At 48.6% G+C, this 23,072-nt stretch overlaps 1 protein-coding gene and 1 long non-coding RNA gene across 5 annotated transcripts in view; one reads left to right on the forward strand and one right to left on the reverse strand.

Moving 5' to 3' along the window:
- PSTPIP1 (proline-serine-threonine phosphatase interacting protein 1) overlaps positions 1 to 23,072 on the forward strand; it is a 97,531-nt gene that overhangs the window by 46,758 nt on the left and 27,701 nt on the right. For 3 of the 4 annotated variants that reach the window (XM_027840742.1, XM_027840744.1, XM_027840743.1), the window contains 3 exons: positions 2,512 to 2,586; positions 20,831 to 20,865; positions 21,669 to 21,775. In XM_027840742.1, coding sequence (XP_027696543.1) covers positions 2,512 to 2,586; positions 20,831 to 20,865; positions 21,669 to 21,775 — 217 coding nt within the window. The remainder of the gene's footprint in view (positions 1 to 2,511; positions 2,587 to 20,830; positions 20,866 to 21,668; positions 21,776 to 23,072) is intronic. The other variant, XM_027840745.1, reaches the window with a different exon arrangement.
- Positions 9,898 to 11,991, reverse strand: LOC114026955. Its single transcript, XR_003567184.1, has 3 exons — positions 11,910 to 11,991; positions 11,052 to 11,222; positions 9,898 to 10,084 (listed from the first exon to the last, which is right to left on the reverse strand). It is a non-coding gene; the product is annotated as an uncharacterized LOC114026955 (long non-coding RNA).

The following is a 23,072-nucleotide window of genomic DNA, read 5'->3' on the forward strand; positions in this document are numbered from 1 at the left end:
CTCTCTCTCTCTCTCTCTCTCTCTCTCTCTCTCTCTCTCCCTCCCTCCCTCCCTCCCTCTCTCTCTCTCTCTATCCCCCTCTCTGTCTTTCCGTCTCTGACGTCTGGATCCAAGATGGTACAGGATGTTCTGTGACTCCATGGATCTTCCCTGTCACCCAGAGGTCTCTGGCTCCCATTTCTGCCCCCAGCCCAAGGGCCGTCCCTCTGTGGGAGATAAGGGGCCCCCTCGTCCCCCCAGGCCCACAGACTCTCTTACAGGAGCCCCTTTTCCTCCCCCCCAATCCTGCCCCTACAGGTTTATCTCCTCTTGGCAGGCTGACTGCAGTTCTCATCGGTAAAGATAATGGTGGGGTTCCCTCATTGCCTAAATGACCTCCCCACCAACCCGAGACTCTGGGGGTCCCAAGCTCTGCACCCGGCTTTGGCCCCTGGCTCAGGCTGCTGCATAGCTCCATGCTGCTCTTTTCAGTTCCATAACAGAACCTGGCTTGGGGAAGTGGAGGCGAGCACGTGAGGAAGGAGCTGGTCTACTCAGGAGCCATTGAGGAAGTGGTGGCCTTCTGGACAGCAGGGACTGTCCTTTGCCTCTTTTTTCTGTTCTCAGCGCTTAGCACAGTGCCCCGCACACAGTAGGTCCTTAGTGTTAATTGATTGACTAATTGACACTGTACCATACCCATGGGCCTGGGGCTGGGGGTTGTAGGGAAGAGACCCTTAGGAGTCTTACGTAGTTCAGGAGAGGACAAAGGACAAAGATCAGGAGGAAAAGCCGTGTGGAATGAAAAGAACTCTGGATTAGGGGCCTAACCCAGTTCTAGGCCACTTCTAAGAAGTTTGGCTTGGATCAGGGGCTGTTAACCTGGGGTCCATGGACCCCCACGGGGTCTGCGAGTAGATTTCAGGGGTCATTGAAAATGTCTAGGAAAAAGAATACATGTTTATTTTCATTAACCTTCAACAGAAACTCAGCATTTCCTTCAAATAGGAATTAACACACACACACACACACACACACACACACACACACACCACAACACACTATCTGAGAAAGCATCCACCTAGGCTTCGTCAGACCAGCTCAGGGCTTATGACACCCAGAAAGTTAAGAACCCCTGGCCCAAATGATCTGAGGTCCCTTTCATCTCCCATCTTCTTGGGTTCTAAGATGGGGACGTGTGCTTTGCAAAGGAGATCTCATTGTCCAGCCCAATTCCATAGAACCAAAACATTCTGATGTTGGAAGGAACTATAAAGACTTTTTAATCTAACTTGCCCCTTTGACAGGGAAGGCACCCAGAAGAGAGAGGTGACTCAGCTAAGGTCACACAGTCTGTTAGTGGCAGAAGTAGGACATAGGTCTCCTAACTCCAGTGAGTTCAGATGACAAAGCAGAAACTCCAGAGAGTATGAGCCCACCAAGCCACGGAATCTGGTGTTTTCTTCCTCAGATGAGTTAACCTGTGTAAAGCGCTTTGCAAACCTTATGTTGCTTGTTGTTTGTTCTTGAAGAGGACTGTGACCTCAGGGAGGTGATGCCATGAGGTGCAAGTGAACTAGATTTAAGTGAGGGAGAGCTGTGCAAAGTCACCGGCCTCACTCTCTCCTCTGGAGCCCTCTGGGTCCAGTGGTCAGATATAGACCAGGACAACTAGAGGTAGCCTCTGCAAACCTTAAAGCACTATGTAAATGCTAATTATTGTTATTATGATTATTACTATAACTATTATTATTATTGCCCCTTTCTTGGTACCTATTCCACTGGCTGTTCCCAGTACCTAGAAAGCTCTCCCTGATCATTTCTGTCTTCTGGCGTCCCTGGCCTCGTTCAAGATTCGGCTGCACCTCACCTTCTGCCTTTTCCTGTCCTTCCCTCTGAAAATACCTCCCAATTACACTGGCATATACATGGTGTTTGTACATAGTTTCTATGCGTCTCCCATATGTCTTTTATGTACGTGGGGTTTTTTTGCATGTCTTCTCTTATTAAAATGGGGCATCCTTGCAGGCAGTCACCCTGTTACCGATTTTCTTTGTCTTCCAATGCTCAGTATAGTACCTGCCTGGCCCATGGTAAGCACTAATTAAAGGCTTGTAGACTGAGTGACTGGTTGTCTTCCATTCTTTCTAGAATAGCAAATAACTTCATTCATTCTGAGGTGTCCAAGGCTGACTGTGATCCTTCCTCTCAAGGATCCTGTTAGGAGGTAACTCTTCTGTCCCCAATAGACGGAAGTGCTAATGGTGGAATTTTAGGCATCAAATTAGGGAGAAGGCCTTCTCAGTGTCTGAGGCCCCAGCTGTATACACTCCTATGAGTAAGTCCAACCCTAAAGCCAGAGGCCCTGGAAGAAAGCTGGGGAATAGGAATTCTCTGGGTCCTCATTTCTCTTCTTCACATGCCTTGGAGGTGAAGTACTGACCTGGTCGGGCTCTCAGGAGGGGTTTGGGGAGGGACGCCGCTGATGACTTTATAGGGGCCCACTCAGGGAATTCTGTGTATTGTTCCCAGGGCCCAAGCGGAAGAAAGATACGGGAAAGAGCTGGTCCAGATTGCCCGGAAAGCAGGTGGACAAAGTGAGATCAAGTAAGATGTGCTCCTCCTATTTCTCTGTGTGTATGTGTGTGTGTGTGTGTGTGTGTGTGTGTGTTTGATGTTGTGCCTTTAAAATATGTTTTTAACAAAAGCTTCCTTTGAAACGAGTTCAGTAAAGTGGAAAGAATCTGAGCCTGGCTCTGCTATGTGTTAGCAATGTGACCTTGAACAAGTCAATTCACCACTTTGAGCCACAGTTTTCTCATCTGTAAAACGCAAATAATAATTCTTGAACTTCTTAATACTTTGCAAACCCATAAGGTGCTGAATATTAGGGATGAATATGATGGTTATTGAAGGCCTGAAGGCGAGGCTTCTTCTGTAACTGAATATTGAGGGGCAAGGCAAGGAGTGGGACATTGGGCAGGTGGAGGACATGGGGAATTCTAGAGTCCCTCGTGATGATGCAGACCTGATCCATTTTGGGCATGGGGCTTTATAGATTGAGAGCTGAAGGGAGGAGAAAATCAAATACGAAGACTGACTTTTTCTAGACCTGATTTTGGGGCTTTGAAGTTCCAACCCCTGGCCCGAGCACATTTCTGAAACAGAGAATTAGGGCCTTGAGGGAAATGGGAAAGGAGTATTTGGTTATAGGCATGGTAAACTTGCTGGTGTACCCCAAAAAGTAACAGCCCCGAATCAGCTGGGGGAAAGAAGCTTGGAGGTATTTTTGGAGCAATGGTGGGGGGGATGCATGGGGCCATCCCCTGAGTCTTCAGGACTCTTTTGAGGCTAATGACAGTCACTCCAGAAAAAAAATGAAACTCAGAATCTTGTAGAAAATGAATGTTGAAAACTGTCTCTGCATGTGGTTGGGAAGAAAAAATCCTATTTACCAATGATAGGCAGTCTACGTAACGCTACGTGGGCCACTCTCTTAGGGAACGGGCATGCCAACTTGGCCATGGGGGATTTGAACCGGAGGTCATGGCTTCTGCCATTGCTGCCTCCAGCCAGCTCCTCAATGAAATGACAAATAAACTGCTTAAGGATTGTGTTGTATTCCCATGTGCAGTTCAGGACTTGTAGAAGAAATACAATTTGTACTTGACTTACATTTGGACTAGATGAAATCTAAAGACCTTTCCGGCTCTGACATGTATGTAGCGCTTTAAGGTTTTCAAAGAGCTTTACAAACATCTCATTTGACTCTCATACAAAAATCCTGGGAGGTAGGTGCTATTATTATCCTCATTTTACAGATGGGGAGACTGAGACAAACAGAAGTTAAGCAATTTGCTCAGGGTCACACAGCAAGTCAATGTCGGGGGCTGAATTAAATTCCAATCTCCCTGACTCCAGACCCAGTGTGCCACTTCATTGCCTCTATAATGGGAAAGATATTGGATTTGGAGGCAGAAGACCCGGGGTTCAAGTTCCAGCTTTGCGTTTTACTATCTGTGTGACCTTAGGCAAGTCACTTAACTTGGCTCCAATTTCCCCATCTATAAAATAAGGTGAGAGACCAGGGGCTCTCTCTACCCTTTCAGTCTATGGATTGCCCCCACACACTGCTAAGGCATCAGTGGCCCCAAGTTTTTTTTTTATTTAGTGACAGGGAACCTTGCTCAGCTCCTTTTTCTTGTCTTTTTTTTTTCTTTTTCTTTTCCTTTTTCTTTTTTGCTCAGCTCCTTTTCTTGCTAAGGAGGGGCTGTGTTTAGCGCAGGGGAGGGGTCGATAATCTTCCATCCACAAGCAACAGGGCCAGATTGCTGCTGCCATTGACAGGGCTGTGATGAGCCATGCAGCCTACACAGCCCTGAATAATCAGAAATTGCGACGGCCTAATGAGGAAGCGTAGAAGGGAAGTCCCAGCTCACTGGAGCTCTTGTCACAGCCGCAACAAAACATCCCCAAGACCCCCAAGGTTCCCCCACCCTCTCTTCCTGTTCTGCCCGACTCCTTAATTGCATCCTGCTGCCCAGGCCAATTTATCACTCTCTTGCTCGGATTTTCAGCTGGATTTTTAATAGAGAGCCTGACCTCCCTCGTGGACGATTTCCCGGGCACTCATGCCACTAGCAGGGCCCATAAATCTACCGGGCGCCGGGGCCTCCCCTCTCTGTGACACGTCCCAGATTAAAGAGCCTTTAGGAAATCCATGAATTTGCTAGGAGTTGGACATTAACAACATTCTTTGGGGAGGGTTACTGAGGGCAAAGGGGGTGGGGAGAGGCTCAGAATCAGCTGGAGGGGAGATTGTGGGGTCTGAAAGCGTGGGTGGCACATTAACCTTAGGGGCTGTGTGGCCTTTTCTGTTCTTTGGCCTTTCCTATTAAACCTCATCACCCTCTGCTACACCTAGGCTCCTGGGCAGGGCACTGGGTTTGAATTCTGTCTCCAAAACTTTGGCAATCACTTAACTTCTAGGTGCCTCTGTTTCTTCATCTATTAAATGAAGGGATGGGAGCCAATAATCTCTAAGTCCTTTCCATTGTTGGCACGAGGGTCCACTCCCCTATTGTGCCACAGGAGAGGCAGCTTGGTGTATTAGGGAAAAGAACTGAAGTGGGAATTCTCAGACCTGGGTTCCAGTCTTGGCTTTGCTGCTAACTCACTATAAGATTGTCTGGGTCCCTTTTGGTCATATGGGGATAATAATTCTTATACTAAATGTCTCAAAAGGTTACTGGGACTCATTGCAATGATGCATGTCAAAGGACTATGTAAACGCAAGCTAATAGTCTGATAAACCCATGAATCTGTGATCTCTTCCATGAGTAGTTCTCTTCAGTAATGCAGATTGCAACCCCTCCATGCCTGCCCATCCTGGGTGACTCTTCTCTGTGTTCCTCCTTAAGCTGGCTATGTGCCATCCATTCATCATGACAGGGAATCTCCTTGATTTCTCAATACCACAATGATACTAGTGAAGCCAACAGGTGGTACATTTTCCATCCCCCACTCTCCCCAACCATGGGTCCAACCCATGTTCTTCTCCAATCATACACATTGGTGATGACATCCTGTAGTCCAGTTCTTTGTTTTGGTGCCTTCTTTGTTATGGGTGGTAGCCTGCTCACATCCATCTACCCTCCTCCTCTCCAGTGACTTCTGTGGGATACTCTTTAATTCGTCATAGACTGTGGTATCCCATGGCTCACAGTCATCCAACCATGGCAGGAGAACATTAAAAAGATGGCCTTGGTTTCAGAGAGGTCCAACTAATGTGCTATCCCTGCCCCCCCTCACCCCCTGCAGATAACATGGTTCCAGTTTAATACAACAAACGTTCCTTGAGTATCTACCATGTTCTAGGCACCCAGCATACAAAAAGACACACAAAAAAGCCATCAACTTTGAGGAGCATCATTCCCCTGGGGAAATATAATGTGTACAAGGAAGAAACAAAGGCAAGAACATATGAGGAGGAAAGACTACTACCAACTGGGGAGGTCAAGGAAAACTTCATGGAGAAGGGGAGCCTTGAAGGCAGGTGGAGATACTGAGAGTCAGAGATGAGTAAGGGGTATATTCCAGGAATGCAAATATGCATGGACATGGCAGTGTGTGTGTGTGTGTGTGTGTGTGTGTGTGTGTGTGTGTGAGAGAGAGAGAGAGAGAGAGAGAGAGAGGAAATGCTAGATCTGGGGAACAGAAGCCTGTTGTCCAAGGGGACAACTGTGAAATGAAACTGGAAAAGTTGAGAGGAACCAGATTTTGGAAAGACTTTAACATCCAGCTAGACTGAGGAGTTTGGATTGTGTCCCAGAGCCCATAGGGAGCCACTAAAAAATTCTGAGTTAGGGAGTGCTGTAGCCAAAGATGGCCTTTCAGAAGATTATTCTCGTATCTGTGAGGAAGGGCGAGCTTGGAACCAGAATAATGGGAGGCGCCATTGACTCACCCAGGCCATTGCTCAAGCCCTGACCATCTCTGGGGTTTGATTTCCTCTTCTCTACAATGAAGGATTTGGATGGGTTGGTCACCAAGATCCCTCCCACCTCTAACGTTCAATGGTCAGTGTTCCAGGGCACTCTCCCTATGACATTTTACATTCTGGGGTCCCTCTCAGCTGTGACATTCTAGATCTCTTCTAGCTCTGACATTCAATGCTCTAAGGTCCCTTCTGGCTCTGACATTCTCTGGCTCTATGACTCATTGCTCTCATGGGATGGAGACAGAGGTTAGGTCACCTACTGCTTGAGGTGCTGAAGCTACAGTTGTTTGTACATAGACACCAAATCCTTGGCTGGAAAAGGGTAATCTCTGTTTCTGTAGCAAGATTACCTCCTGGAAGCAGAAATAAGACCCATTTTGTCTGTTGTATACCAGAAACTAGTAAAAGGAACAGCTTTTAGTCTTGGATATACAATATATCCTCAGGAAGGACTCTGTCTACTGGCTACTACAATTCAATTCAATTCATTTGAGAGGCATTTTGATGAAGGAGAAAAGACATTAGATTTCTAGAAGTGACCGTGATAGGAAAACGAAAGGCATCAATTTTAATTTTAATTAGGGGCAGTAAGATTCCCACTCACTTAAACCAAGAGCACCTACTATGTGTAGGATAATGTAGGCAATTTAGAGAAAGGTAAGAAACAAAGATCCCTGGTCTCTAGGAGCTCCCAGTCTAATAATGGTAACTGGCATGTGGAGGGTGATTTCCTCACAGCAAACAAGCAGCAAACATTATGATTAAGCACCTACTATGTACTAGGTTTTCTGGACACAATGACAAAAATGAAGTAGCCCCTGCTCTCAGAGAGGTAGCTGAAGAGAGTGTTGGACCTGTAATCAAGAAGACCTGAGTTCAAATTCAGCCTCTGACACTTACTAGCTGTATGACCCTGGGCATGTTACTTTAACCTCTGTTTTCCTCAGTTTCCCCCACTGTAAATGGGGATAATGCAAGCACTTACCTCCCAGGGTTGTTGTGAGGATCAAATGAGAGAATAATTGTAAAGTACTTAGCATAGTGCCTGGCACATATTAGGTGCTATATAAATGCTAGCTATAAAATAAACTTGTCCCTGCTCTCAAAAAAGTAACTAGGTGACTTAGTGGTTAGAGTGCCAGGCCTGGAATCAGGAAGACCTGAGTTCAAATCTGGCTTCAGACACTCACTAGCTGGATGACCTTGGAAAAGTTTCTTAACTGCTGTCTGCCTCAGTTTCTCACCTGTAAAAGGGAGGCATTGATAGGTAGATAGCACCTACCTCCAGGGGGTGTTGGGAGAATCAAATCTGTAAAGTGCTTAGCACAGTATCTGGCACACAGTAGGCCTTTAATAAATGCGTGTTCCCTTCCCTCCCCTTCCTCAAAGAGCTTACCTTGTCTTGTGGGAGACAATGTGCAGGTAATAGAAATGGGATATGTAGCACCACTTGGCAGGGGGCAGCAGCCGGGGAGATCAGGAAAGGCTTCCCGTGATGCACGGCAGCTAGTGTAGATGGAGCAGAGGGGAGGGAGGCTCTGAGCCCCAAGGCAGCAGATTACAGAATCTCTTGGTACCTATTTCTGTTCATTATCTTTTCTCCTGTCAGTTATTTCCCCAGAGATCCTCTCAGCATCAGGGAAACGTCTCCTTTTTTTGCATGCCCTGAAGGCCTAGCACAGCTTTCAAGAGAAATGCACACGACCTGCTAGGGATAACCCAACCCTAAATGTGATTCTGACCATAAAGGGGCTCTGGAGGGGTGGGAGAGCCTTCCCGAGCTGTCTGCAAGCATTGGAAAGGCTTTCACTGTGGCAGAGGGATTAGGCTGTTCAACCACCACGACCAGAAGTGGCAAGGGAGAGGAGGGAGCGGGAGTTTCCTACTGGAGCTGTCCAAAGTAGAGGGGCCTCCCTCCTGACGTAGAGGTGCCCGTCACTGGGGCTATCCAGGCAGAAGCCAATGACCTATTGTTTCTAATGATAGACGGGAGAGCCTTTCTAAAGCTGGACTGCAGCAGTGGGGTCAGACTCAAATCAGACAGGACATGAGGACATAAGAATCCCTGCAGGTCACATAGTGACTTAGAAAACCACAAATTAGCATCATCTATGTTTTATTGTATTTTTGTTTATTTTGTTAAATATTTCCCTGCTACGTCTTTATCTGATTCTGGCCACAATTGGAGTACTATATGGGGCCAACAGGGTGCACACCTGATGCCTCTGCACTCATGACCTAAATAATACAGGGTGTACCTTAAGATTTGCAAAGCTCCTTCCCTAGGGACTTGAAATCAGAGGACCTTGGTTCAAATCTTCCTTTGAGACTCTCTGCATGACCTTGGGCAAGTCTTCTAAGCACTCTGGGCCTCAGTTTCCTCATCTGTAGAATGAGGGAGTTGGATTAGGTCACCTGTAAAGTCCTGTCCAGTTCTAAATCTACCCTCCTGTGATTGTTTTGTCTTCACAACCACCCTATAAACTAGGCATTGCAGAGTTTTATCATCTCCGTTGTACAAAAGATGAAGAAATGGTGGCTCAAAGGTTATGTGACTTGACCAGGGTCACGCAGCTAGTCGGTGTCAGGATTCTCTTCCCCTCATATCATGCTGAGATTGTGTCATCCTTTGATTTTGAGAGTCAGGGTTTAAGGACTGATGTGGGAAGAGCCCTGGACCTGGGCTAGTCACTGTGGAATGTGAGAGCTGGAATAGATCTTTGAGGTCCCTGCCAGGTCCAGCATTCTGTGGTTCTGTGAGGAATGCAAGTATTTGGGGAGGAAGAGAGAGGCAGACAGGAGGCTGGGAGAGGTTGGACACAGTCCCGAGATGAAGTTCAGTGCAGGGTCAGGTAGGTAGGACATGGCCAAAATGATTATTTGCTAATGCTAATTAATAAAAAATGAGAATGGTAATAACTATCATTTAAGTAGTAAGCCTTAGGGTTTGCCAAACACTTTTACAAATATCTCATTTTATCCTCACAACAACCCTAGGAGTTAAAATGGGGACAACAACCCCAAACTCTGTGAGCCTCAGTTTCCTCATCTGTAAAATGGAGACAGCACCTATCCGCCAAGCATTTTGCCCACTGCAGGGAAGAGAGATTGAGCTGGGGCGGTATGTAGCCTGTGGCCCTCCAAACAAGTGAGTGGCTCCAGCGAGTTAGTGGGGCCTTTCCTGCTGCTGGGCGGGGAGAGGCCTGTGGGATGAGGAGGGGAACAGAGAAGGCCTGGAAAGTGAACTGACCTTGGCTTACCCTTTGGGACACTAGGGCCTTGTCTTAAGTTCAGCAGGACAGTAAGACTGCTGGGACTGGGAAAAAGGCAAGGGAGGAGACCGTCTGTGCCCTTTCTGAAAGTTGGAGTGCGCCTTCTGTGCCTGAGGGATGGGAGGGGTCCTGGATGTGGCCACCAGGCAGGGGATGTGCAGAGGGGCTGGGGTCTGTGCCCCCGTGAGACCCCAGAGCCAGGATATCACAGCTTAGGAGATGGGGCAGGACGCACAGCCAACGGTCGTGGGTTTGAATCCAGCTCTGCCGCCTGCTCTGCACCCATTCGACCTTGGGCAAAGGACTTTCCCTCTGTGGGTCTCACTTGTGTCATCTGTAAAACGAAGGGACAGGACTAGATCATCTGAAAGGTCCTTGTCATCTCTCCCTGGCTCCCCATCCCCGTTCTGCCTCTGTTCTCCAGTGAGTCACCTCTATGCTCGTCTCCTTATGGAAGATAATGGTCCTACCTCCCTAGACAGTTTCCACTTGGCTGTTTGGCCCTGAGATGTTGCCTCCATTTCACGGCCTCAGTTTCCCTGTTCTGGATAGGGGATGTGTAAACTAAAACAGCCTACTACCACCATGACAGCTAAAGACCTGAAGGAAGAAACGGCCTAGCCCCTCTTTGGGGGGAAGAGCTCCTGCTCACACAAATGCTCACACTTGTTCTCATTCTGCGCTTGTTCAATAACCAGAGCCTTATTAGGCCCCTTCTGTATACGAGGCACTGTGCTAGGTGCTAGAAATCCCGAGCTAAGAAACGAGGCTGTCTTGGCCCTCGGAGAGCTTACATTCTACTGGGGACAGGAGCTGGAATCCCAGAATGCAAAGAGGGAGTGATGAAAAAATGTGGGAAAATGTGAGGTGGGAGAGAGGACCGACAACAGGGCAAATCAGGGAAAGCTTCATGGGGGAGGCAGCCCTGGAGGAAGGCAAAGGTTCAGATACCAAGAGGAGAAGGAAGCATATTGTAGACCAGACGGGTGAGGATTGATTGAAAAGACACATGAATGAGTGTGTGTGTGTGTGTGTGTGTGTGTGTGTGTGTGGGGCGGCCCCTCCCAGCCCCAGCAGCCTGGCTGGGACTGAGCACACTTGATGTTGGGGGGCTTCTCCTTCCTCTAAAAAGGGGAACCTCCACTTGGCTGAGAAAGAGCGGGTGGGGAACTCACTGGCTACATTTTTCCTGTCTTTGGCTGAGGACAAAATGGCGATGCCCATTTTAGTGAATGAAGAAAACAGAATAACAGAGAAATGGAGTGTGGCTTGTCAGATACTTCATCTAATTTAACAAGTACCTACTGTGCGCCAGCCAGGCGCTGTTCTGGCTGCCGAGGATGCAGTTACAAAAGTGTGACGGTCCCGGCCCTCGAGAAGCTGACGTCTTACCGGAATGAATCCAGGGCTTTTCCTTGCTACGTTCCTGACATCATGAAATTTTAGGAAAGTCATTGCACGACTTTCCTCATCTGCAAAATGGGAGAAAGCATGTTACCATCAAATAACATCCAATTAATCGCCCAGTAATTTGACTCCCTTCTTGGTATGATGCCAGCCTTGTGCATAGGAGGCTCTTTAAAATGATTTAAACCTTAAAGGAAGAGACAGGCATCAACAAGGAGTCATTCACAGGATGACAGCCCTTAAGGGCCGCCATAGAGAACCTCCAGCCAATCTATCCTTTCAGTGTACCTGCTCGTCCTGCCCCCCCCCCCAGAAGAATGCAAGTTTCTTGAGGGCAGGACCCATCTGCTTAGAGCCTGCATGTAGGAGACATCCCATAAATGCTTGGTGAATAGAATTCAGTTCAGTTGAATTCCCCACGCTGATGAAAGGTCCAGATACTAAACAAATAAAAAAAAAAAATCCTCCAAATTCCTTGTGCCTTGGCCGGTGCTATGCTCTGGCCCTGAATGTGTTTGTTGAGTTGAATTGGGAAAAGTGGTTTTCCGATAATCATAGATCATCAAAACCGCTGGGCACCTCAGCACTCATCTGGCCCAACCCACTTTCAGAAGTGGAAACTGAGTCTTAGAACGGGAAAGTGAAGTCACGCAGTGATGAAGCATTGGCCCTCTGCTTCCCCATCCCTCACACCAAACCATTTTCAATGACTGTAAAGTTGGCTCCCTCCTTCGTCTACATCCAACACCCACCCGAGGTCCATGGGTTGGACGGAGCTCCTTCTGAGGGGAGCAGGGGATCTGCAGAGCTCTGCCCAGGCCCTCCAGGGGCCCCTCGGCGCCTTCCTCATCATGTTCTTTGGGGACTCAGCTTCCTGTGGGGGAGCTGAGGCCGTTGCCAACCAGAAAGAGAAACAAACAGTCAGAGGCCCGAGTTTTCCCCCCTGAGTCACCCTTACACAGCTGAAGGAAAGAAGTCAGTGGTTTTCCGGTTGGAAGATGTATCTTTTTCTTCTGTATTCTCTCCTTCACGGATCCTCGGAGCCCGGAAACAATGAAAACCCTGTCTCTGGGTCACAGTAATAATAATAATAACCAGCATTTATATAGCACCTGCTGAGTGCCAGGCATTGTGCTAAGCGCTTTACAAATATCTCATTTGGTCCTCACAACAACCCTGGAGGTAGGTGTTGTTATTATCCCCATTTTATAGATGAGAAAGCTGAGGCAAACAGGATGAGTGACTTGCCCAGGGTCACCGAGCTAGTAAGTGTCTGAGGCTAGATTTGAACTCAGGCCTTCCTGACTCCAAGGCCAGCATTCTATCCACTGTGCTACCAGCTGCCTCAGTTATGGGTAAGGGACCTTGCTAGCCAGGGCCTGAGCTTCTGAACTGGAGAGCAGATAGGGAGGGGGGATGCTCCTTGTCTGAGCTTTGACAAATTCTAATTCCTACTGGAAGGAGATTGATATTCTAAAGAGCCTTAAGAAATACACCAGGGGATGGAACATAAATTTGGAGTTGGAAGGGACCTTGGACATCACCCCGCCCCAACCCCTCATTTTACATATGAGGAAACTGAGGCAAGGAGAGGTTGACATGCTCAGGGTCACATAGTAAGTATTTGGGGTAGGATCTGAACCCAGATCATCCCAAGCCCAAGTCTGCCCTGGGCTAATTCCAGGTTTGGCACCTGCTGACTGCAGTCTTCAGGAAACTGTAGCAATGGAATGAGCGCTGGGTCTGGAGGACGAGGAGGAGCTGAGCATCTTCCTGGACAGGAAGGACCTTGAGAATGGGGAGAGAGCCCTAAGTCCATGTCCTAGGAGGGTCAGTGGAAACAAGGGGGGAGATTTAGCCCGGGGGGGGGGGGGGGGGGCAGGGAATGGGCCTTCAGGAGCTCTGCCAGCCCGAGGCTAGAGTGCTTACGTGGTGAAGGGTTGTCCTCAGGCAGCAGAATTCAGCTCCTTCTCCTCAGCCCCAAAGGGCAGAACCAAAGTTTCAGGGAGGCCATTCAGGCTGGAGTCATGGAGTGATGTGAGCTCTACCCCCGCGGAATCGGCTGCCTCCGGAGGCTGCAAAGGGGGTGCCATTCAGGTGCGATTGGGCTAGATGGCTTCTGAGGGCTTGGGGGCCACCCCAGCCGCTTCTAACCCCCATCCTGCTGCCCCCTGGGTGGAATTAAGCTGGGCCCTTTCTCTCCTTGGGCCTAAGTTTCCTCATTTGTAAAATGAGGGTAAACCCACTGGCGCAGCCTCTCTCTCAGGCTTATTTATTTATTTCCTTGTCAAATGCTTTATTAAGGCCTGGCATTCCCATGACCTGCCAGCCAGGGAAGATTGTAAACCAAGACAATGAAGTTGGCCCGACACGACATAATTTTTTTTCTGCTCCCAACTGAAATGATCTTTTAATATTCAGAATCACTTCTTCATTCCCCCTCACACTTAATAGTATTTTTATTTTTTCCAACTACATGTATAGTTTTCAACATTCACTTTTGTAAGATTTTGAGTTCCAAATTTTTTTCTCCTTCCCTCCCCCCTCCCCATGTGCTCTATGTGTGCTCTACGTGTGCTCTACATGTGCAATCCTATTGAACGTATTTCCACATTAGTCCTGCTGTGAAGGAAGAATTCAAACAAAAGGAAAAAACCACGAGAAAGAAAAAAAAAAGCAAACAGTCTGCTTCCGTCTGCATTCAGACTCCAGAGTTCTTTGTCTGGGTGTGGATAGCATTTTCCATCATGAGTCTTTTGGAGATGTCTTAGATCCTTGTACTGCTGAGAAAGGTTGTCTATCTATCAATATTAGTCATCGCACAACATGGCTGTTACTGCGTCCGTTCTCCTGGTTCTGCTCACTTCTCTCAGCATCAAACCATACAAGTCTTCCGGTTTTTCTGAAGTCTGCCTGTTCATCTTTTCTTATAGCACAAAAGTATTCCTTTACGTTCACATACCACAACTTGTTCAGCCATTCCCCAGTTGATGGGCATCCCCTCAATTTCCAATTCTTTGCCACCACAGAAAGAGCTGCTATAAATATTTTTGTAGATGTGGGTCCTTTTCCCATTTTTATGATCTCTTTGGGATACAGCCCTAGAAGTGCTATTGCTGGGTCAAAGGGTATGCACAGTTTTGTAGCCCTTTGGGCATAGTTCCAAATTGCTCTCCAAAATAGTTGGGTCAGTTGACAACTCCACCAGCAAAGCATTAGTGTTCCAATTTTCCCATATCTTCTTCAATATTTATCATTTTCCTTTTTTGTCATCTTAGTCAATCTGATAGGTATGAAGTGGTACCTCAGAGTTGTTTTAATTTGTATTTCTCTAACAAGTGATTTAGAGCATTTTTATACGACTGTAAGTAGTTTTAATTTCTTCATCTGAAAACTGCCTGTTCATATCCTTTACTCATTTATCATTTGGGAAATGACTTGTATTCTTATAAATTTGACTCAGTTCTCTATATATTTGAGAAATGAGGCTTTATCAGAGACATTCCCAGGCTTATTTAGAGGAAAAGGTTCTAAAATGTGGGGATGTGAGCTGACAGAGGTGATAAGGAGTGTGAGTAAAGAAAAACTTTTGAAGGGAAATTGGACACAGATCAAAGCATCTCAGACATGATTGTGGAGACCAAATGAAAAGAAGATTTCGTTGACCCATAACTTCCCATGAGCAAAGGGATGGTACACTGTAGGCTGCACTGATGGGGCATGGGGGGGGGAGAAGGAGAGAGAGAGAGATAAAGACAGCAGGAGAGACAGAGAGGGACAAAGACATACAGAGACAGAGAGAAAGAGAGAGGAGGGACAGAGACACAGAGACAGAGAAAGACAAAGACCTAGAGAACAAGAGAGACAAAGACATAGAGGGAGAGAGAGAGAGAGAGAGAGAGAGAGAGAGAGAGAAAGACATAGAAAACAAGAGAGACAAAGATGGAGAGAGAGAGAGAAGAAAGAGGGAGGGAAGGAGAGAGAGAGAGATCTTCCCTGGATTCTGCTCAATCCCATAATTGTTTACTGAAGATCTACCTTGGGCCCACCCTTGATGGACCCTGGGAAGGAGACAGGAGAGCCAGACAAGGTCTGTGTCCTGAGGCAGCTCAGAATCTTTTCCAGGAAATAAGATTAGCATGTGATAAACATTTAAAAAATAGTTTAGGACAGTGTGAAATTACTCAGGTGGGAGTAGGGGAAGCCTGGATGGCTGCAAAACCCCCCTGGAATGGGAGCAAGGAGGCCTGGGTTTGAGAGCCAGCTCTGTCATTAACTTATTTCTTGACTATGGACAAATTAATTTTTCCCTCTGTGGGCCTCAGTTTTTCCACTTGTAAAATGAGGGTGATGGACTCAATGATTTCTCACGTCCCTTTTAGCTCTAATATCTCATATTTTGTGTTTGAAGTTTCCTTCCAGCTCTGACATCCTGTGTACTAAGGTTTTCCAGACTTAATTTCTATGTTCTAAGGCCATCCAGCTCTGACATTTGATGTCATCTCTGATGTTCTCCGTTCCAAGGCCCATTCATCTCTAACTTTTCGTGTTCTAAGGGTCCTGCCAGTTCCGACATTCTGTGTTCTATCTTCTAAGATCTTCTCTGTCCCAGACATTCTGTGTGCTGATTCCTAAGGTCTCTCTGCACTCTGACATCCTGTGATCTGGCTAGTCAGCCAAGTTGGGAAGGCCCCAATATGGTCTCCTTGATGGGCTGCGTCCAAGGTCCTGCAGAGTAAGTGCAGAGGGGTTTATCACCAGAGGGTTGGCCCCCAGGGCTGGGCTGGAGGGGCAACATGGCACTGGTCTTCACGTCAGAGGACCTGGGGTCAAACGTTGGCTTTGTTACTACTCTGTGACTTTGGACAGGTCACTCAAACTCTGTAGGCCTCAGTTTCCCTATCTATAAATGGATGGGATTGGGTTGGATGGTGTCTAAGACACCTTCTTACCCTTTGAATGAGTCTATGAAAAACATTTCAGCTGCAATAACTCATGAAGAGATGCTCTTGGCTTGGATCAATGAGACAATCCATCAAGGTTGACCATGACCATGCAGATGGAGCATGCCTCCGTGCTAGACCAGACCTCAAAGGCCACTGGTCCAACCCCCTCATTTTACATTTGAGGAAACTGAGGCCCAGAGATCTTAAGTGAGTCACCCAATAACAAGTAACAGAAACAGGATTTGAATCTGGGTCCTTTGCCTCTCAAGTCAGTCTGGTGAAGCTTATGGACTCCTCAGAATAGTTTTTAAAATTTTTTAAGTTGATAATTAAAAAAGTGCTAAATGGTATTTAAATGTTAGTGAAAATAAAGATGTAATTTTCCCATCCAAATTCATGGATCATCTGAAATCTATCAATGGATGCCTTTGAGGTCCTTGGACTCCAGGTTAAGAAGTCCTAATGTAGACCAACTTCCTCATTTTTCAGAGAAGGAAACTGAGGCCAAGAGGAGTGATTTGTTCAGGTCACAAAATAAGTTAGTGCCAAATCCAGGACCAGGACCCAGGCCAGAGCTCTGTCCGCTGCAGCCAGGTTGAATGACCTTGAGACAATGGAATCCAAGAGAGAACCTTAGAGTCACCTAATCCAACCCCTTTATTTCCGAGAGAAAACAGAGGCCCAGAGTGGTTAAATCACCTTCATTCTTGGGGTCTTAGTTACTCTTCCCCCAACCCCATCCATGTTGCTGGGAAGATGAAATGAAATAATAGGTATAAAGGTGGAATTATTAGATTTTAGGAAAATGTAACCCCTCAGATCCCCCTCTCTTGTGTGGAAGGAAAAAGGAATCCATACTTCTTCCTCCAACCTCTCATCTTCAACCCCACGCCACCATATACACACATCTTTCTCAGTCACCTGGGAGCTCCCAGCCTCTGGAACTATCAGGGAATGGGACCGTTTGGTGCATTGGCCACTAGAGGGCACGATCCCCCTTCGATATTACTGAGGGGTTACCCTTGCTGCAAAGCTGGCCAGGGCTTTAGTCTTTGCTGTGAAAAGGGGGCAGTCTCACCCCCTTGGGACCATCCACATTTCCTGGGGAGGGAGGACAAATCCCTGTGAATAAGAGAAGACATTTTCTAAGCTGACAGCCACCTGAGAACAAGTTGAGAAACGGAGGACGTTGAGTCATGAAGAGAAGGGCACGAGGACCCTAAGGTGCTCGGGAGGGCTTTGGATCCTGGTTCTCTGGCTCCAAAGCCAAAGCCCTTCCCATTGTACCACACTGCCCAGCAGGGAGGGGAACTTTGGGCAAGACATTTGGTGGATGGAAGGAGAATTTTTTTTTTTCACTTTAACTAAAGGCTCCCTTTGAATTCACCAAAATTGGCCAGGACTAGTCATGCTAAATGAAGTCCTAGGACCCGAGTAGCAGAAGGGACGCTGTTACCACGTCTGCTTGGCCACCAGATCTCAAGAAAACACTTGCTGTTTCTTTTTTTTTTTGGTGAGGCAACTGGGGTTAAGTGACTTGCCTAGGATCACATAGCTAGTGTTAAGTGTCTGCGGTTGGATTTGAACTCAGGTCCTCCTGACTCCAAGGCCGGAACTCTATGCACTGCGCCACCTAGCTGCCCCTAAAACACTTGATATTTCCAAGCAGACTGATACCACTACTTCCCCCGCCCCTCATCGGAGCCAGACTGGGAAGCCCGACTTAGCAGGAAACTGATACGCTTCCTACCCCACCGCACAGGAACCCAAGGTGAAAGTTAGGGACGGACTGATCCCTGAACCCTTGAACCTAGAAGGCAGAACAAGAATGACAGGTGGGAACCACCGAGAGGCTGATTTGGGCTTCCCCAATGCTGGAGCTGTCCAAAAGGGTGGTGGGCTGCCTCGGGAGGTTACAACAACTGATATCTATGTAGCGCTGGGAGGCTGGCAAAGGGCTTCAATCACCTGATCTCATCTGAGCTTCACAACGACCTTGGGGTAGATGACGGAACTCGAGCTCGGAAGGTGAATGACTTGTCCAGGGCCACGCAGCTAATCATTAGCCCCAGAGGTAGAGAAGCGCCTGATACGGCAAGTTCCCTCTCCCCGAAGGTCTTCAAGCAAAGGTAGCATGACCTGCGGTCAGGGACAGTGAAGTTTTGACTGCAAACGGCTGCTGAGGTCATTCCTACCTCTGAGATTCGGTCATTCTGGGGTGCTGCAGGGAGTCCAGCGGGGAGCCAATTGCTGGAGTCTGGGGAGGGACAAGGGGGAGGCATGAGCCAGGGCGAAGGCCTTTGGGGCGCAGAGGAGAGGGTTCTTCCGGTGAGGTGATTCCACCTCTCACTAGGATGCAGTGAGGCTGTACCGCTCATGGTGGGGGTACAGCAGGGAGTCTTAACCTTTTTTGTGCTATGGGCCCCCATGGCAGTCTGGACCTCTTCTCAGAGTGTTTTTAAATTCATAAAATAAACAGGATTACATAGGAAACCAGTTATACTGAACCATAGTTATCAAAGTATCAAAAAAACAAGATTGCAGCCCAGGTTAAGAACTTCTGAGAGGTCCTGGAGGAGTCCCGTCCTAATTCTGACAGTGCCAAGCCCCTCCTCTCTCCTTGCCTCCGTTTCTGAGTGTCCCCTCCTCCCAGGTGGCAGCCTCTGAAGCTGGGGCCCTCTCCGTCCCTCCTGCCTCCACGGAAGGCATCCCTCTGCCTCTCACCTGAGGGAATGCTTCCTGCCGCTCTCTGGCATAAAGCTTCCATCATTGCTCTGCCTCGCCCACACCCAGGGAGCTTTCTGAACCGAATTCAGGAGGCTGCCCTGTGCCTCCCTGCCTTGCAAGGGCTCCTAGCGCAGCCCTGAGGTCAGTCTGTGGCTGAATACCCAGAATTCCCTCTCTGCTCATCCTGCCCCCATGCCCTGCATTACTTGGGACTCTGTCTCCAATTCATCCCGGATCACTGGGCTTGGGGCACGCCTGTGGCTCTGTGTGAGTAGATGTGTCTGTCTCTCTGAGTGTGAATGTGTGTACATGGTGTTGAGGGGTGAGGGGGTTGGAGACGCTGAAGGCATTTTTGTTTTAAAAAATGCACTGAACTAGATGGACCCTGTGGTCCTTTCCAATGGCCAGTGAGTGGCTGGGTCAGGATTTGAACCCAGGATCTCTCCCTCCAAGTGGAGCCTTCTTTCCTCTACATAGTACTTGATCTCCCTCAGGGCCCCAGGCATTGGCTCCCAGGGGTTTTCTCTGCCTGGGGTTTTCCTCCCACCCTTCCTGGGAGATCCATAGTTACAGAGGGAGAGTTTTGGGCGAGCTGAAAGCTCTTGGGAGGAGGCATCTCTAAATGGCCAGGACTTCAGTCTGATGGGCCGAGAGCAGTGGGTGTGACATCCCAGAGGGTAACTGGGCATTCCTTTTCCCATGGCCTGAGCGGTGAGCCCAGGTAAGGAGGAGGTGAGCCAGGATGCACAGGGAAGAAAAAACTACATCAGTGATGGTCCTCCTGGACTCAGACGTTTCCAGAGAGGTATACACGTGTGCACACACCCAGATAACCCAGATTCATTACCACAGATACATTAGCACGTGCTCCTTTCACAGTCCAAACACATATACATCCAGACACACTAATGTGCACAAACACAGACTCACACTTATACGCAGGCATGCACTCAGAGAGAGGCATACATGTGTGTGCATGCCATACCCATGTGCAGAACACAGAGAGATACATATGTACAGAGATGCACATGTATAGACATGTAACCACAAAAGGGTACATATGGGCGCACATGTTTGGAGACTCCAACACACATGCCCATGCATGTGGTTCATGCTTATAGACATGCTTCTACATGTGTGTTAAAAGGTCATGCCATAACACATGTGCATGTGTTTGGGGACCTACACGCATAGGCAGACACATTCACTTACCCACCCATTTATAACACACAAACACACATTGCTCCCAGCACCACTGGCGAGAGCCCCTGGGTCCCAGCTTAGAGGGGCTGGCTGGGTGCTGGGCAGTGCCTGCTGCCCACCCGGGTCTGCCCTGGGGCACTGCTCTGCCCCTTCTCATCCCCCTCCCAAGCCGGGAGGATGTTAACTTCCCAGCTCAACAGACAGACAAAAGATAATTGAGGGGTTTGCATTTTCTTCTCCAGCTCATTTTACAGATAAAGAAACTGAGGCAAACAGGGTTAAGTGACTTGCCCAGGATCACATAGCTAATGTCTGAGGTTGGATTTGAACCCAGTACTCTATGCATTATGGCGCCACCTAGTGCCCACTTACACACATCAGCCCTTCAGATAGTAGAAGGCCCACATCTTGTCCCCTCTTTCCTCACTCCTCCTCTTCAAGTCTCTCTGCTCTAAACATCCCCAAATCTTCCAACTAACCCCCCTATACCACCTCCTGGCACCCTGGATGTACCCCCGCTTGACAATGTCATTTCTAAAATGGGATGGATGCTGAGGACTGAACTCGGCTCTCTAGGGGTGGTGTGACTGGAGCAGAGGAAGTGGGACTGTCCCCTCCTTCATCTCGGACACTCTGCTTCTCTCCACGCAGCCCTGGGCTGCCGTGCCACGCTGAGCTTGGGGTCCACTAGGACCCTCAGCAAGCAGGCCTGAGAGATTGGATTGTTTGGAAACCAGCACGGTAGCTGTGTCTCCAGCGCCTTCTCCCCAGTGACCTGTTGGTGTTTTCTTTTGCAGCACGCTGAAGGCCTCCTTTGAAATCCTGAAACAACGTAAGTCTTTCTGCCGCTTTCTCCCTTCATCTACTTAATTTCACGGTTCCCCAGACAGACAAAAGCACTTTGATGGAAATCAGGAAGCGGGACCCAAACCTATTCTCAGGCCACCCATCCAAAGTCTGGCTTTTGGCAAAGCTGGTGCCAAGGGCTCCTCGGGCTGGGGCCCTCCTCAGGCATGCCACCCTCAGGGGCTGGGGGCAGACCCCACCTCTGGCAGCTTCTGCCTGGCCATCAGAGTTGGTTGTTTCTTTCCCTCTATAGCCTGGGGTTATGGAGAGAGGGTCATGGTGCAACAGAAACGATGCGGGGCTCCCAGGTTAGGGGGCCTAAATTCAAATGTAGACTACTTAGCTACTCAGCACCTGCGTGACCTTGGTCAGCAGCAAAAATGAAGAGGTCAGACTAGATCATAGAATTTAGAGCTGGGACGGACCAGGCCTCTTATTTTACAGATGAGGAAACTGAGGCCCAGAGAGGTTGTAATTGGCAGAAACAGAAGTCAGACCCAGGAGGTTTTGACTCAAGATCCACTGCTCTAAGACACAAGGCTGTCTCACTTCCTCTTTCAAGGCCTCAGTTTCCCCATCTGTAAAATGGAGGAGGGCTGGCTTAGAGGGTGTCCAAGGATCTTCCCAGCCTTGGCATTCTGTGATTCTTTAAGGAAACAGTAATGGAGACTGTCTTATGGACCCAGACTGAAGGGTCTCAGGGAAAGGGAAAGGGGGAGGGGGCTGCTGAGGCCAGCTACAGATGCCAAAGGTCTGTTGTGATCCTTTTAAGCCTCTGCTCTGCCCTAGAAATTGAAAACGTGGGAAACTCTCACATCCAGCTGGCGGTCATGCTGAAGGATGAGCTCAAGAGCATTGAAGAGTTCCGAGAAAGGCAGAAGGAACAGAGGAAAAAGGTGAGGCCGCTGCGTCAGCCCGCTGCACGCGGGCACCCCTGCCCTGCCCTGCCCCAGCTCTGGGACTGACTGTGCGGTATGAAGAGGGGAGCTGGGCACAGAAAGGGGAGGGAGACTAGGATGAGGACCGCATCTCACCTGCAGGGACGGCTGTCCAAGAATACATGCAATCATTATCATTAATAACAATAATAATAGCATGGTTATTGTTATGAGACAGCGCCCCCCCCCCCAGATCATCCTACCTGATTAACTGCCCAGCTCATCAGACAGACAAAAGCCACTTGACAGAACCCCAAAGCAGAGACCCGGCTCCATTCTCTGCCTGGCTGCTAAGCATTTATCTAGTGCCTTCTGTGTCCAGGAACTATCAGCCAGCCTGCAACGCCACAAGCAATTACTAAGCACCTACTATGCACCGGGCAAAGAAGTGCTGAACTCAAAGAAAGGCAGAAACGTGTAGTCTGGCTTCAAGGAATTTCTATTTGATTGTGGGGGAAAAAACATAAGTAAATGCTGGTGTGTATAGAGTCACAGACTATGGGTGTGCCTCAGAAGCCCAGGGATGGGGGGCGGCTAGGTGGCGCAGTGGATAGAGCACTGGCCCTGGAGTCAGGAGTACCTGAGTTCAAATCCAGCCTCAGACACATAACACTAGCTGTGTGACCCTGGGCAAGTCACTTAACCCCACTGCTTAGCAAAAAAAAAGGGGGGGGCAGCTAGGTGGTGCAGTGGATAGAGCAGTGGCCCTGGAGTCAGGAGGATCTGAGTTCAAATTCAGCTTCAGACACATAACACTCACTAGCTGTGTGACCCTGGCCAAGTCACTTAACCCCATTGCTTAGCAAAAAAAAAGGGGGGGGCAGCTAGGTGGCACAGTGGATAGAGCACCGGCCCTGGAGTCAGGAGGACCTGAGTTCAAATCTGGCCTCAGACACATAACACTCACTAGCTGTGTGACCCTGGGCAAGTCACTTAATCCCGTTGCCTAGTTAAAGAAATAAAAAAAAGCCCAAGGATGGAGGGCATTGGGCAAATGACCACAGTGGCTTCAGGTGGCTGACTGTGAGAGTCGCGGCCTGAGCTGGGCAGATTGCTTGTTGAGGCTGTGATTTCATGGGTGCAGGCTGAGGGTCCGGCTCACCCCTGAGTTCAGAGCACCCAGAGAACCTTCTGGAGTCTAAGCCAACTTGGTGATGAGTGGCTCCAGATGGGTCCAGGCCGGTCCTCGGGGGACCAGCGTGAGACCGACCATCCGCTGCCGGGCCTCCACCCAAACCCTTCCCTGTCCCGATGC

This window comes from Vombatus ursinus, unplaced genomic scaffold (genome assembly GCF_900497805.2).
Source record: "Vombatus ursinus unplaced genomic scaffold, bare-nosed wombat genome assembly UNPS02014847.1, whole genome shotgun sequence".
Taxonomy (NCBI): Eukaryota; Metazoa; Chordata; class Mammalia; order Diprotodontia; family Vombatidae; genus Vombatus; species Vombatus ursinus.